We start from the raw sequence: 14,407 nt of genomic DNA on the forward strand, positions 1-14,407 counted from the left end.
CTAATCCTGTGCATCTAATCTAAAATAAAATGTTTACTCTTAAACTCCCATTGCATCCTTACAGTTACTGATGCACAGTATGTTGTCACACGCTGATGTGTAAAGTTCACTAGCCCTGATGTTTGTCCTGGAAAGGTATCTGGGATTTGACTGTGCCCTGCACATAGAGCAGTGACATATTTTACAGCCACAGGAGAATGCATTTTTGATGCATCTAAGTCAGTATGTTACCTCAGCCACTGTTGCTAAAAAAACCCCCCACAACAAAACCTCACCGACAATGACTATGTCTAACCACCAGGTTAGTCTTCTGAGGTAAATTACTCATTTGCTTGCGTGTTTTCATTTCTCCTTCACATCAAGAGCCTTTTCCAACACCTGGAATTCTGTGCCCATGAGACAGCGTTGGTAGGGCCTGCCAGAGCAGCTGTTGGTGGATACAGGGTGTTGCTCCCCACATAGGCTGAATTTGTGTTTGCCAGTGCCTCTTGCTTTGCTGTGCCCGTGCACTCTTCCAGTTCCTACTTTTCGTGTCCCCCTGCTCACCAGCCGTTGGTGTGTTGTTAGAGGTCTGCACTTGGGCTTTTGCGTAAGAGACTTTTAACTTTCTAACTGAGCCCTGAGTTTGCTAGGCAGTAGCGTACACTAACCCAAACCACCTGGCAGTGGTACCCTCCCCAGTGGCTGAAGGTACTTTGGCCACTCTGTCCCTGTGCTGCCAGGAAAGCAGACTGCCCTTGGTTGCTTGCTGCCTGCAGGCACACTGTGAGAGTAGCGGCTGTAGGGGATTTGGCATAGGGCTGCTAAAGGTTGCTGAATTTCTGTGGCTGTTTGTGTGCCTGGCTGTTGGAGGCTGCCTGGTTAGGGAGGTCTCCTAGCAGTGCTGCAGCACTCGTTCTGCCCCAGCTGCCATCTTCTTCCACATCAGAGTTCAGCTGCAAGGACTTGCCCTTTACTCCCTCCAGAAGCATTAAAGAATGAGCAAAAGTGGAAGTGGCCTCCCTGTTACAGAGCCACAGGACAATCCTGTCCCCACGCTGCCCTGGTGCTTGAAGACGTGGTGTGTGTGGGCAGAGCTGGCCACCTCTTGTGGCCTGCACGTGCTCCTCTGCTGCCTTGTGCAGACCCCTCCATCCTGAGTACGCTCAGAGGCAGAGAGAGGTTGTCAGGCAGCACGCCTGCTGCAGACACCACTCAGAGAAAGCCAGCTGCTCCCAAACAAGCCCCTAATTTAGACACCAGCAATCAGGGACCTGCCTCTGCCCTCTTCATCAGAGGGTGCCAAGGTCATGCCTCCAGCACTGGAGTGCCAACTCACCAGGGATGCACAGCTAGATGACCTTTAATGACAAACAGCTCATGCCTAGCTAGGGATATACTGCACACAATGGAAGACGAGCTACCGATGAGACTGGGAGAAGGGGCTTGCCCTCTCCTAGGGAGGCCAGCATAATTGGTCATCTCCACAGCTGTGAAGGTGACATTTCAGTCTCTGGGCTTACTTGTTCCTTCTGGAAGCTGTGGATTCATAAGTAGCAGGGAGGGGTTAATCAGGGACTTAAGCATCAGCAAACAGAAGAGCTAGCTGACACAAAGAGACCATATCAGAAGAGCAGCATATGGTGTTGCCTCCCTTGCCTGGGACAACCTTCTCTTCTGTCCTTGCAAGGAAAAGCAGTTAAATACAGCATAGCTTTGTTCCCAGAGAGGTTTCCATTACAACTCCAGAAGTATCCTCAGCCACAGAAGGTAGACAAAGCAGCCTGGGTTCCTTCGTGTCGGGCCAGGGTGGGATTTGACGTGACTACTTCAGAGTCTGCCTGTAGAGTAAGGAGTGAGAGGAAATGAAGGCCAAAAGGCTCCCGTCTTTCTCCACAGAAGAAGGCTAAGACAACACCTTGGGACTGGCCACCTGCAGGGCCTTTGGGAGTGAGGGACAAGCCCTAGGCAAGATACATAAGCCATTTAAGTACTCTACGAGTTTGCATATTACATACAGATTGTGTATGCAGAATTAGACAAAGCTAGGCTTGGAGGGCGGTATGCCCTGCCTCATGACCATTCCCCGGACAGGGCAGCTCTTGGTGAAACTAAGCCAACAGACATGGCCACATCCTTCCATGACCATTCTAGAGCTGTGGGGCTAAACATCCTGTGGGGGAGAGCCTGGTAGTGGACACAGGGAACATAGCTGGGCTCTTCCCCACCCAGTGCACTCCTGTGCCATCAAACAGCCCCGTCACACCAACGGGGGTACCCTGACCTGCTGCAGGAGACAAAACATGGCAGCTGTAAGGGCTGTGTGTTGGCGGGCGAGGAGCTTGGCACCCAGATCTGGGCAGCCTTGCCTGCGAAGCTGCTGGTGTACAGCCTGCACAAGCTGGTGGTAGGTGCCCACCACGTCCATGAGCGCAGCCCCGAGCTCCTGCTGCCTCTGCCTGCAGAGCTGGCAGTGTGTCACCTGGAAGCAGGCCACTGCCAGCTGAACGAGGTGGTCAAATGTCACCCTCAGCGCAGCCTGCAGCTCTTTGAGGGGCTGTTCTGTTCTCAGGAGCTCCTGGCAACTGGAGAGCAGGTCCCGGGAGGCTAAGCCAAGGGCACCCTTGCTCTCAGCACCCTGCTCTGCACATTGATCTTGCAGGTGGGTTGCTTCGTTCCCAGAGAGCTTCCCCACAACCTCCTGAAGCTCTGTGGTGTAGGCTAGGAAGCGGGAAAAATCTGCAGGGCTCATCCATGCTTGGTCCTTCAGCTGGCTGAGGGCTTGGACATGAGGGTCCCACCATGCCACATCCCTAGCAATGGAGACTGGGTAACTGCTCACAGGGGTCCCAGGAAGACTGCAGCTGCTGGATGGTGGGGTGGTGAGGGGCCCCAGAAATGTGTTGCAAATGGGGATGGTGGTTTCACGTTCCCCCTTGTCATCAGGCCTGTGGAAGCAGCTGATATAGGACAGCTGACAGCTGCACTTGTCCGTCCTAAGCTGTGGCGGAGATGTCTTCTTCATTGTGGAAAAACCCAAGGACCTGGTCATGATGGGGTCAGAAGGGGTCTGCCCATCCTTCTTGTGGTTAAAGCAGAGGAAGGAGTGTTTTGAAGCCCCATGGTCTCCTGCAGTTTTCCCCAACGAGCCCAAGGGAACTGGGCATGAGGAGACAGAAAGCCCTAGAGTCAGAGGAGAGTCTTTCCCCACGTCAGCAGCCTGCTCTCTGGGAAGAGGAGTCTGAACAGGCCGTGGCTGTTTGAGAGCCACATTTCCTGTATCTTTTCTGGCCTTTCCTTCATCCAGCCACTGGCTGCTTACCAACTCTTTCTCAAAGGGTGGTCCAGCTGGGGATGTTTGCATCTCCCTTCTGAGAGCGTCAGCCCCCAGGCACCCACTGGTATTCTGAGAGGCCAAAAGCTCTAGTGGGATATCTGCCCTTTCCTGAGATGGGCTGGGTGATGTGAGGTCTGTCCTCACTCCAAATGAGAGCCAGGAGAGGCGAGTTACAACCCCTGAAGTGCTGCTGCAGTCTGTTAAGAGCTGAGTTGCATCTGGAAAACCCATGTGATTTTTATTGTGCACTTTCCTTAAGGCCTCCTTGTTTATCACTGGTCTGCTTTTTGCTTGTGACAAGGCATTGTCACTGCTGTTTTCAGCACAGTTGTCACGATTAGCTTTTCTTTCTTCACAGGGAGCTGGCAGAGGTTCCTCACGCAGTGCTTGCCTCCCAGCCATGGGGAGTTCCTGGTCCTGGGCCACCTCATGGGGAGAGGCCATACAGGGGCCATGTTCTGATGGCGGCAGTGTGTGTTCGTTAGCAGGGCAGGTCACCTCTTGGCCCAGGAATGGGGATACATCACCAGCCTTTTGCTGGGCTGCCATCACCTCACCCACCTCCTCCAGTGCCACTCGGGCCAGCCAGCCTTCAGTGGCCACACAGCTCTCCTCACTCAGCCACCCACTATTTGTCTTCATGGAGGAACTTTCCTGGGCAGCTCTGCTTTGTCCCCCAGGAAGGGGCACTGCTTCCTCCAGGAATAGGAAAGGTGGATGTACAGCACGTGCAGGTTGGAGGCCACCGTCCACATATATGTCAATGCCTGCACTTTCCTCCCTATGCTGGTCACCCTGCAGACGAACAGCTGAAATGGAAGAAACCACTGAGTCAGTCACTGATTTTGTTTCCATGGTGTCAGGCTCCATTTCCATCAGGTCTGAGGGTGGGTTTGTGCTAGCAGTGTCTTTTTGGGCCTGGGCGGTAGGAAATCCCAGCTCTGCATCCTTCTTGATGTCCTCTGAAGAGGGTGGAGTGGGGGGCTGAGCAAGGAGTGGGGCTGGTGGTGGCCAAGAGCAGCAACTCTGCAAAGAGCCTGGCAGAGCCAAGGGGAAAGTGACCTGCGAGGTGTAATCGGTTTTCAGGAAAGATCTCCTCTTCCTCAGGCTCTTGGCGTATGTCAGCTCCTTCTCCTTTCTGTGTTTCTCCCTTGCTGTCTGCCTTATCATCAGGTTTTCCCCCAAGCTGTAACACCTTGGTTTCTTTAGGATGCAGGAGGAGTTGTCTGTACCCTCCCAGGACGTCATACTGTAGCCTGCTGGCAAGAAAAAAACATGCAAGTCAAGAAATAATAGCGCCAGACAGCAGAATATCCACACATCTACACAGTGGGCCAAAAAGCTCTTAACACAGGTCCTACAACTGCAGACATAAATGTTTGGCAGCAAAGCCTGGCTCCCAAGTACCAAAGGAAATTGTCTCTTATGTTATGATCAAGCACCTACTTGGAATCAGCTATGTCAAGAAAAATATAGAGTCTGGGCCTGTGGCTACAAAGACTGAAGTCCACGATTAGTGATGAAGGGCACTGGATAGTCTCTCACCTTGTTTACTGGAGTCAGTTGATCTGACTGCAGGCACAGCAGCTATAATTCTCAAGTTAAATTTGGTGGAATTAGCAGCAGCTACAGAGAGCACTGCCTGCAGCTGTAAATTTATTAATGTTGAATACAAATATTATCAGAGATTCCCAGCCTGGATATTTAGATGATAAAAATTTCAGATTACAATTTTGTGCCTGAACATGGTGTTGTTACCGTGCATGAATGCAAAAGCCAAAATTGTTCTAACTACACAAAACAAATTCTTAAGAAGTTCAGTTAATGTTGAAAGAGCTGTTCATTTCAGAAACAAGAATCCTCTCCTTTCTGAGAAAACACAAATACCAGGGAGCTGCTCAGCCACAGGACTCCTTGACTCAGTTATGTGACATTTCCCTGACCCAAAAATTTTCATCTTAGGGTGCATGGAACAATAATGTTTTACAGCTTTGAGCTTTCCTCAGCTTGAGGGAAGATAGCAGAGTGAAGGTACTGCCCGAGAGTGGGAATATTTGCCGTAAAGCTCCCTGTCAGTGCAAGGACATACATCTTTCCTGTATTCTGTTTCTGGGACTCATCACTTTTTTCATCACTGAAGATTCAGCCTACACAGAAGAATGCACAGAACTTCCTCATGCAGCATGTTGGCTTCAGGATCAGGCAGAGCCATACAATAGTATTCTGGAATTCCCGCAGAAACCTGGGAACTTTCCAGAATGCCAAACTCATTTGAAGACTGACTTTTTCTGGGATCCAATGCTTGGATGTCATGACAAATCTCCCTGCAAAGTTGCAGCTCTGACCCACGTGTGCACATCCACTGTAATTCTGCTGAAGAGTGGCTTATGAAGAATGGGTGTTCAAAGGTCCTTCAAAAATCTTAGGAAAACTATGAAGAGGTGAAAGATGATCCCTCCAGGAAGACTGACACAGGAAACAAGCAACACCCCAGCCCAGAGGGTGGAGGGAAGGTGACCTGCGGTGAGTGGGTGAGGCTTTACCTGCCAGGGCATCCGGAGGGCTGAGCCTGTCTGCAGCATCATAGAACTCCTCCTCAGAGCTGGTGTCACCAAAGCCCGGGGGCGGCTCCAAAATGAGGTCGCTCCCCTCTGCCATCTGCTCTGTTCCACATGGTGCCTTTTCCTGGGCAGACCCATCTTTCCAAGGACTTCTTGGAGGGCTGTGACTGATGTTGCTCCTCTCCACGCTGCCGCCGGGGGATGTGCTGTAGCACAGGCTGTAATAGCCCATGGTGTTTCTCTCAGACAGCTTGGTCTCCAGCATGGGCGCACCAACATCCTCCCCTCTCTGCTCAGAGGGGCTGTCTTCACACCCAGGCTCCTCTACATGTGGTACCTGCAAGAAACAGAAGTAGTCTCTGTTTTCTGCCCTGCTGGAGCCTCCTTCAGCACTAATGGGGAAGAAGCTCTTGTCTGAGTTGCTCATCTCCTGCACTGTTGGTGTGTAGAAGTGGAAGAACTCTGGCCTGGAGGAAGAGCAAGCTTCCAACTCATCTTCCTCTAGTGCATCCATAGAGTCACTGGAGCCACTTGTCTTAAATCCTCGACTCTCAGTGTTGGCTGAATCTGAAGCCTCAGATGTGCTGTCTGTTGCATTGCCACCCCCATCGCATTGGTCACTCCCTCCAGCTTGGGGCTTTGTTCTGTCCTTCTCCAGGCTGTGGAGCTCTCCGAGCTCCTCCTTGTTGCACACAGGATGGGCACTGCTGTATGCTATAGGAGTGTCCAAGCAATGCTCTGAGGAGGAATCCAGCTCCCAGGAGTCTTCAGAGTCACTGCAGGTTCGAGATTCATACCCTGGGATTTAAACACATCCATCAGCCTGTCCTTTGGAGTGGCAAGGAAGAACAGCCAGACAAGAGTTATGAACTTGTCTGCACAGCAGGGACTCAAAAATCCCAGAGAGCTCTGCCCTCACTTGCTCATCAGCAAACAAGGTGAAGATGCAATCTGACCTGCAGGGCCATAACCTGTCAGCGGAGGTTTGGTCCCTCCTGCCTGCTTTGCCTAGTTTTACTGCAGGGCAGTACCCAAGGGAGCTGCAGAACAGCAGCCCGCTAACTCGTTGCCGAAAGCCTCAGCCTGCAACCCCTATGAGGCTGGAGTTACCTTGACAAGGGGGAGGACAGCATGGCAAACAGATCCTCTCCCTCCTCACTGACGGATGCCAGCAGAGGGGAAGTTGTTCAGGAAGTTGGTAAAAGAGCACAAGCGCTCAGTGACAGGTTTGCCATTTCACCGACAGGCCCTCAGCCTTCACTTCTTGGGAAAAGCTGACAATTACTGCTGCTCTTCCCCTGCCCGACATGCCTGGGCTTGATGGAAACCTGGCACTGCCTGCACCATGGCCAACAGTTTTAATAATTGGCCACTGCACACCCCTGGGCTACTGTTCTAGCGTGATGCTATTCCCAAGAGGGAATAACACCTCTAATGCTGGAGGATCCACCCACTTTCTCCCCACCCCTTGGCAAAAAAATGGCTGGGTTTTTTTAAACCTTCTTCAGCTGAGACACGGTGCAGTTGCTGTTTTTTCTCTCCCCAGGTAAATATGGAGACATTTGCATCCACGAACAGTCTGTAATAGCCAATGATGAGGCAGACAAGATCTTTTGCACTGTTTGATTCCAGCAGTAGAGTCAGCAGCTTTTTTTTTTTGGGGGGGGGGGCAGGGAGCAGGGGGGAGAAAACAGTAAAAAATGTTAGAATAAACAAATATTGCTTGTACCACAATCTGCAGGAACATGCTGCACACAGAAAAGACACTCCCTCTCTCCCATACTGCCATCATTGCAGAGCACTCTGTTTTTGCATGAGGCACAGAGAAAGAAGAGAAATTGTTTTTCTCGCTTTTTGTTTCTTTGATGTGTCTCACTGATGGAGGACTGCAGGAAGAATCACTTTTCTTCAGTCATTTTGTATTCTTCCTACAAGCTTTCCCTTCTCACTCTGTTCTAAGCCTTTTGCACTGATGACACCACCAGCTAAATGTCAGATTTTGAGAAGAAGAGATGGTGTGAATGACTCCCTGCCTTGTTCTCTGGCCCTGACACAGCCACACGTTGGCCATCAAGAAAGCATTCGCTTACCTTCAGATCCTGCAGGTAGATTTTCACCATGCTCACTTTTTCAGACTCCTCCGTAAGCTCCACCCTGCTGATGTTTGCAAACTCTGCCAGACTTGTTATGATGTTGAGCTTATTATTGATAATCTGGCTCACCCCATACTTGGCACCCACCAGCAAGGCAACGTACGATTCTCTGTCCTGTAGCTGTAGGGGGAAAGGTTAAATCTGTAGCCAAAATCTGAGCAGGAACCCATTTACCTGTGCTGGGCAGGGACTCTTCAGCCACCCAATCTTGTGTGGTATCTTTTAACACTGGACTCTCTTTACAGCTGGGCTGCAACCAGCTGCAAAGGGAGCCCCTCGTTACTTACAGGTTGTCAAGTCACCTGCTCCTGGCCATTCTCTTCTCTGGCTTGGGGACTGCCAGTTCCCCTGTGCCCTCAAGGCAGGTGGCCCCAGAGATGCACCAGCCATCTAGCAGATCCAAAGAGGTGGTCAGCAGCAGGTTGCTATCAGAAGTGTCACCTAGCACGCTGCACCAGATGGACCTAGTGAGACCTACTGGAGCTGGCTAGAAACTTCAGGAAGGCATTTTTGGTTTTGGAAGAAATATCAACACTTTGTTAGGATCAGACACTTAAAAAAATTAATTAATGCCCACATAATTTGGCAGAAACACTTCAATTTGCACACAAGTATAAACCTAGGCATTACTGCAACCCATCAGTAAGGTCCTCCTCTGGTACAGACTTACTTGCACTCTGCTCAGCTCTCTGCACAAAACAGCTTGTGGTCCACAGTTCAGTACAGATCCAAGTGGGAACAGAGAAAAAAAAAAGCCCAAGAAACCTCTTGTGAAAAGAGCAGTGTTCTCTTTTACAGTAAGGTTTAAGCGTGGCCAGTATCTTTTCAAGAGTTTTTGAAACCTCCCCAGATCTCTTAAGTACTTTATGACATACAAAATGTAGACAGAGCTCATCTGAAGAGTAAGAGCCACAGCTTTCAATTGGAAAAAATATGCATAATTATTGTGTAGGCTGGTATGTTATTCACTTCAATGGAACTATGCTGAGTTACCCCAGCAGAGTGCCTTACCCATATTTATCATGATGTCCCAGAACAGGGAAAAGTGGTGTGACCAGAGCTGGCTGAAACGGCATCACCAGACCTAATGCTACATTTTCTATGAGCATCAAAGCAAAGACAGGGAAGGAGACTCAGTAAGAGGTTGCTAGTCTCACATCAACAGTCAGTTCAGAAAAATATTTAAACATTTCTGCTTTAGATAAGGTTTGCTTTGGTTAAGACATTATCTACCCACTGGTAAAGAAAAGGGGTTAAAAAAGCTTCTTGTGCCCTATCTTTGCAGTTATTGTCCACGTACACTGCCATAAGAGATGCACAAAGCAAGGCAATAAGACAGTATGTCAAAACCAAATTACATAAGTAAACAGCACTCATACCATCAGGGTGGCATTAAAGATCTTCCCATTGTACATCTTCAGGTCTCCCAGTATTTGCAAGTAGCTCAGGCGCACTTGGACTGCTGCGAGCATATGCTTCATTTTGCAAGAGAAGAAATACTGTTTAGAAACATGACATGAATAAGGTTTGCCAGGTAGCCTGTAGGCCAGAAGATGTTCTTTTCACACATGACTTAGTATTTGACCAACACATCTAGCTTGCTCTGGATAGGCAATAGATTTGTACAGGACCATCCCACACTTCCACATTTGCCATCTGGCAACCCCACAAGCAAACTGCAACAGAACACACTATGCAGGGAAATTGGAGTGCATGCACAGCACAGGAAGTTACAAGAGGAAAAGATAGGAGAAAAGCCCCAAGTGGTCCCATAGAGAGGAGACCCATGGAGGAAAGACATTGCCTCTTTGGCCCTGAGAGATACTGCTGCCATCCTGGGAGGCACCTTGAACCCAGGGGACGCATACTACCTTCTGCCGAGGGTCCAGTAGCACCTGGTTCCGCTTCATGTGGTAGCTGATAGCTTTCTTGATATCCTTCCCTCTCATGTTTCGAAGCAAAGTTGGTGAGATGAAGTTTTCAATTCCCCAGTCCTTCCTGCCAGAAAGATGGGAAGGGATCAAAGGGAGTCCCAGCTGTGCTGTCCGCCAGCAACACAGGAATGCACAGAAGGGCAGCTGGCCAGAGGCAGAGAAGGGCAAAGGCACCGTGCCAGTCCAGGTGCTGGTGTTACAGGGTGCTGTAACATGTCCAGATGGCTCATGCAACATGACTGCCTCACTCAAATTCACTTCTGTTTGCATCTGCTACTGGGTCAGGAGATAGGTTTGGACGAACACACACTTCCATGCAGAGTACATATTTTTACATGGTTATACAGGAGACAATCTACAAGCTTAGTCAGCATAATGGTCCCAATCTGTCCTTGCCACCCAGAGGATGAAGATTCTGTCTTTATATTCACTTTACTTTGGTTACAGGATTACTACTTTTTAAGATCTCCAGTTACCTAGGCCCAAAAATGTGGGCCATCTGTTCTGCTGAAGAGTTTATTCAGCCCAAGCATTAAATATCCAGGAATTAAGAATGCTGCAGTTGCCTGTAGTTGCTTCTCACTCTCCACTAACTGCACATGGTTGGGTATGTCTGGCTGTACACAAGGAACCAGTGGTGTTTGCATGGGCTGGCAGAGCCTGAGTGGTGCAGTTACCACACAAATATCTGTTATTTAATGATTGGCTCATCACAAGTTCTTAAAGCAGGGTTGTTCTTTACGGGAGGTGCACTGACATACAGCACAACACACCTGCTTCTTCCAAAAGCATTTTTCAGGATTTTTTTTGCATATCCCATTACTTCACAGGACCTATCACTTATACTGAAATTAGATATTTCTGATATAGTTGTGGTGGATTAAGAGATGTAAAGTGCTGGCTGTGCAAAGTACTCTCAACTAGTGCATGCAAATCTTAGTATACTGGCAAGAGCAGCCTGGGTAACCATAACTATGTGAGAGATTTGGAATTTCATGTCCCTGCTCTAGCTACAGATCAGAACCTCCCTCTGCTTAGGGATGTGCCCAGATGTTATACTGTCCACATCATTCAGGCAGCTCAGCAAGTTAAAGACAGGGAGGCTTGTGAAGCCACCTTGCCCTACAATGACTGGCACAACTAGGAGACTCTCTTTGGGTCAGAGACAGTCTTCTATCCAGACCTAAAGACTGGGCAAACATAGAGCTGATGCCACTTTTAGTTGGCTCCTTATTTTGCCAGGCTTAGTCACAACATAACACAGAAATCTGTGAACTTACTCAATATATTTCAAGGATACTTTCTGTGGCTGAGCACAAGCATAGATCCTCTCCTGTATGTGCAGAGCAGCCAGGCGTAATGCCACACTGCATTTCATTTCCACAGCAAATCTTTCCTGAAGCACATCACTGCAGCTCTGGAACAAACAGAGCTGAGTTAGCATGATGATGGGAGGTCAAGAAGTCATCAGGATAAGACCTCTGATATGACTACTGTGTGTCAAATAAAGGGAGTCACCCAGCTCATTTCAATCTCATTCTGGTAAAAAGCCAAGCATATAAGTTGATTTAAGAATTTAAGGCAAAATGAATCCAAATGCTCTGTTCTTAAGTGCTCTGCATTTCGCAGAGCTGGTCTGAAGTATGCTTTGGTTTAAAGCAGAAATGAGAATTGGGTGAGAAGAGATCCTGAAGCATGGAATGCCTCAATTTCACCTGCAGGTAGAGATATTCGAAGGCTATTGGGTCTTCCTGCAGGAGGTCTAAGGGATCCTTTGGGACAAAGCAAACTCTGAAGAGGCACCGGTAGTCGTGAGATTCTCTTTTTTGGACCACCTGCAACAGACAAACAGCATCATGGCACAACTACTGCTGTAGTCTCCCCCTTCATGAATGCATAGTAGGCCTCTGGCTTGTACAAACTCACATAAATCTTCTAAAGCTACTGCCAAGTGGGATGGCTGCAGATTAACCATTGTCCTTAGCAAATACAAGGAGACATTGCTAGTGTTTGTAATTTTATCTTTGATTCTTCTTCTGGTTTTTCCTTCTCCCTGTGGTAGCTTGGAAGTCCTTTGACAGCAAAACTTTGATAAATATCTGTTGATCTCATATACTTGCAGTATTACCAGGACAGAGGCTTCAAGGCAGAGGAAGGGGCAAGCTTCTCTGCTTTTAAGTTCAGTCATAAGATACAGCAGCCCTAAACAGTCACCTGGATCATCATCATAATGTCAGTACAATGTTAAGATCCCTGGGTTGTACATTAGCATATTTTATTCTGGGTGAATGCCATACAAGCTCACCGAGCGAAACAAAGCAGAAATTCTCAGGCACATGTGGTCAGTGGTTGGACGGTGTTAGCTACCGAACCTCTCTGCATCACAGTGGATCACCAACAAGTCAACAGCATGGAGATAAGACTCCCAAGTAGGCACATTCTCACAAATTAGATTAATCGAGAATTACTAGCAGAGCAACAGAATTACTAACAGAGCTAACCTCATGTTTGCAGGACACAACTTTTGATTTAGAATTTAATCAAAGTGGCACCTGGCTGGGTTAACTCTCTACCTAGCGAACTGTAAATAGCTGGGTATGCAGCTATTTTAAGAAGGTCTCAAATAGTCATCTGTAGATATCAGCTGGCAAAAAGCATGCTCATGTGCGATTGCTCTACACGGTTCAAGCAATAACAGCCCATGGGTATTGCTCTGTGGGCTCTCTAAATGGAACAAGACACTTCTGAAAGCACCACTTCTCCAGGGGCTCTGATTAATGCAGTGGTAACACATACGACAGGCAGAGAGAAGAGGACAGCATCTCTGAAGATGGGGCCCAGCTCACTCCCTGTTGTGACACCTGCAGAACTAAGCTCTCCCTGCACCTCCCTGGCCACAATTCATTGGTGCTGGTGCCCCACTCCAGCACATCTGCAGGGGCATGTGAGGGGCTCTTCCCACCTGCTCAATGAGCTCCTCCTCATGCAGCAAGTGGATCTTTGCCACGTTGTACTGCTCCTCTAGAGCGAGGGCAAAGTATGCGATGCTCCGGATGGAGAGCTTCTCCTTCAAGGTGAGAACAATGTCCTGGGAAGGGAAGGCACATAGATGGTCAAGCAGAATTTAGACACAGTTGCTGAGCACTGCTAGCACACCGCATGAATGTGGATGATTCTAGCCTGCTGCTGGCAGCCGTGTGGGACAGCACTGAAAAGGCAGTGGCCAGACACAAAATTCTCTGCAGCCAAGAACACACTTGGTGCTGCAACACAGAATGAACTTTTTAGTGCTGTTTCAGAGGAAACCAGTGCCTATACGATGTACTGCCTTTCCCTCTTCAGTGACAGCTTCTGAACACATTGACCTAGACAGACCACAGAGGTCTCAAGGTTAGAGAAAACCTGCAAGTTCATCAGAAGTGGAGGTACATTAGATGGCAACCTCTTTGGGACACCAAGCACAAGCTTGGCAGTTAGCTGCTGTGCTGTCCCAGCTGGATCTGAGCAATAAAAGAATATGCCAGCCAGGCAGACAGCAGGACAGTGGTCAGAGCCACCCGTGTCCACTGATGCCAGCCAGCTGGTACGGAAGGGAGCCAAGAGAACTGCAGGGGAAGCACAGATAAAGGGAGGACAACACATTTCAGTAGATCAGGAGGACAAGGTAGGGAAACTGCAGCTCGCTGTGGTAAGAGTGCAGTAAGATGCAAACTTCAAGGTTTAATAGGCATCAAATCCTTTTCCTAGAGTTGCATGTCCTGGGCTGCTTCATGCTGAAAGTTTTGGCCTTACAGTTTTTAGTTTGGTGGTGTTGGAACACTTTCTGTCACCCTTGATCCAAATGTTTGCTGTTACCCATTCTAGCTTTCTAGAACTCTATGACACTTTTTGAAGAAACTAGAAAGAACTGGTGAAAAACACTTCTCCCCACCAATAAACAAGAATTTGAAAGCATAACTGTGAAAATCTTACCAAATTTGACTGAAACTAATGTTTCAGTTGTATGGAGAATTCTGTTGGAATGCTAAGTGTCATGGAAATAGCTAGGTTTATTTTTGGCAAACAGAAAAAAAAAGCCTTGACAGTACAAATGGAAAGACAACTCCTTTGACTCACTCAATCCTCTTGAAGTAAGCATAAATGTTTGACTGATCTCAGTTTTAAGCAAAGATCTCTCAAACAACAGGAACTTTTGAAAACAGCTAAGTTAGGAGGCTTTTTACCCATCTGAGTGTTTCTGTGAAGATGCTGGTTAAGGGTTGCACTCAACTCCAGCAGGGAAAAATTTGTTCCAGGTCAGAGGTGAGCAACTCAAGTCAAACATGAAGAGCTAGCTAATCCATCTTTTAGAAGTTAATTCCTTGCAGGTGGGCATTCATATCTCTCTTTACAACTTAACTCCCCTTTCCTTACTACCTCCTTGATTTATTTCATAATTTTCTT

At 48.3% G+C, this 14,407-nt stretch overlaps 1 protein-coding gene across 6 annotated transcripts in view; it reads right to left on the bottom strand.

The window, feature by feature from the left end:
- Nucleotides 1–201: 201 nt before the first annotated feature.
- Nucleotides 202–14,407, bottom strand: part of FRMPD1 (FERM and PDZ domain containing 1) — a 44,801-nt gene continuing 30,595 nt past the window's right edge. For 3 of the 6 annotated variants that reach the window (XM_075019946.1, XM_075019945.1, XM_075019949.1), the window contains 9 exons: nt 12,927–13,052; nt 11,680–11,799; nt 11,245–11,381; nt 9,902–10,028; nt 9,410–9,529; nt 7,968–8,150; nt 7,377–7,524; nt 5,860–6,675; nt 202–4,575 (listed from right to left, as the gene is read on the bottom strand). In XM_075019946.1, coding sequence (XP_074876047.1) covers nt 2,240–4,575; nt 5,860–6,675; nt 7,377–7,524; nt 7,968–8,150; nt 9,410–9,529; nt 9,902–10,028; nt 11,245–11,381; nt 11,680–11,799; nt 12,927–13,052 — 4,113 coding nt within the window. In that variant the 3' untranslated portion in view covers nt 202–2,239. The remainder of the gene's footprint in view (nt 4,576–5,859; nt 6,676–7,376; nt 7,525–7,967; nt 8,151–9,409; nt 9,530–9,901; nt 10,029–11,244; nt 11,382–11,679; nt 11,800–12,926; nt 13,053–14,407) is intronic. The other 3 variants (XM_075019950.1, XM_075019948.1, XM_075019947.1) reach the window with 3 other exon arrangements.

This window comes from Buteo buteo, chromosome Z (assembly GCF_964188355.1).
Source record: "Buteo buteo chromosome Z, bButBut1.hap1.1, whole genome shotgun sequence".
Lineage (NCBI taxonomy): Eukaryota > Metazoa > Chordata > Aves > Accipitriformes > Accipitridae > Buteo > Buteo buteo.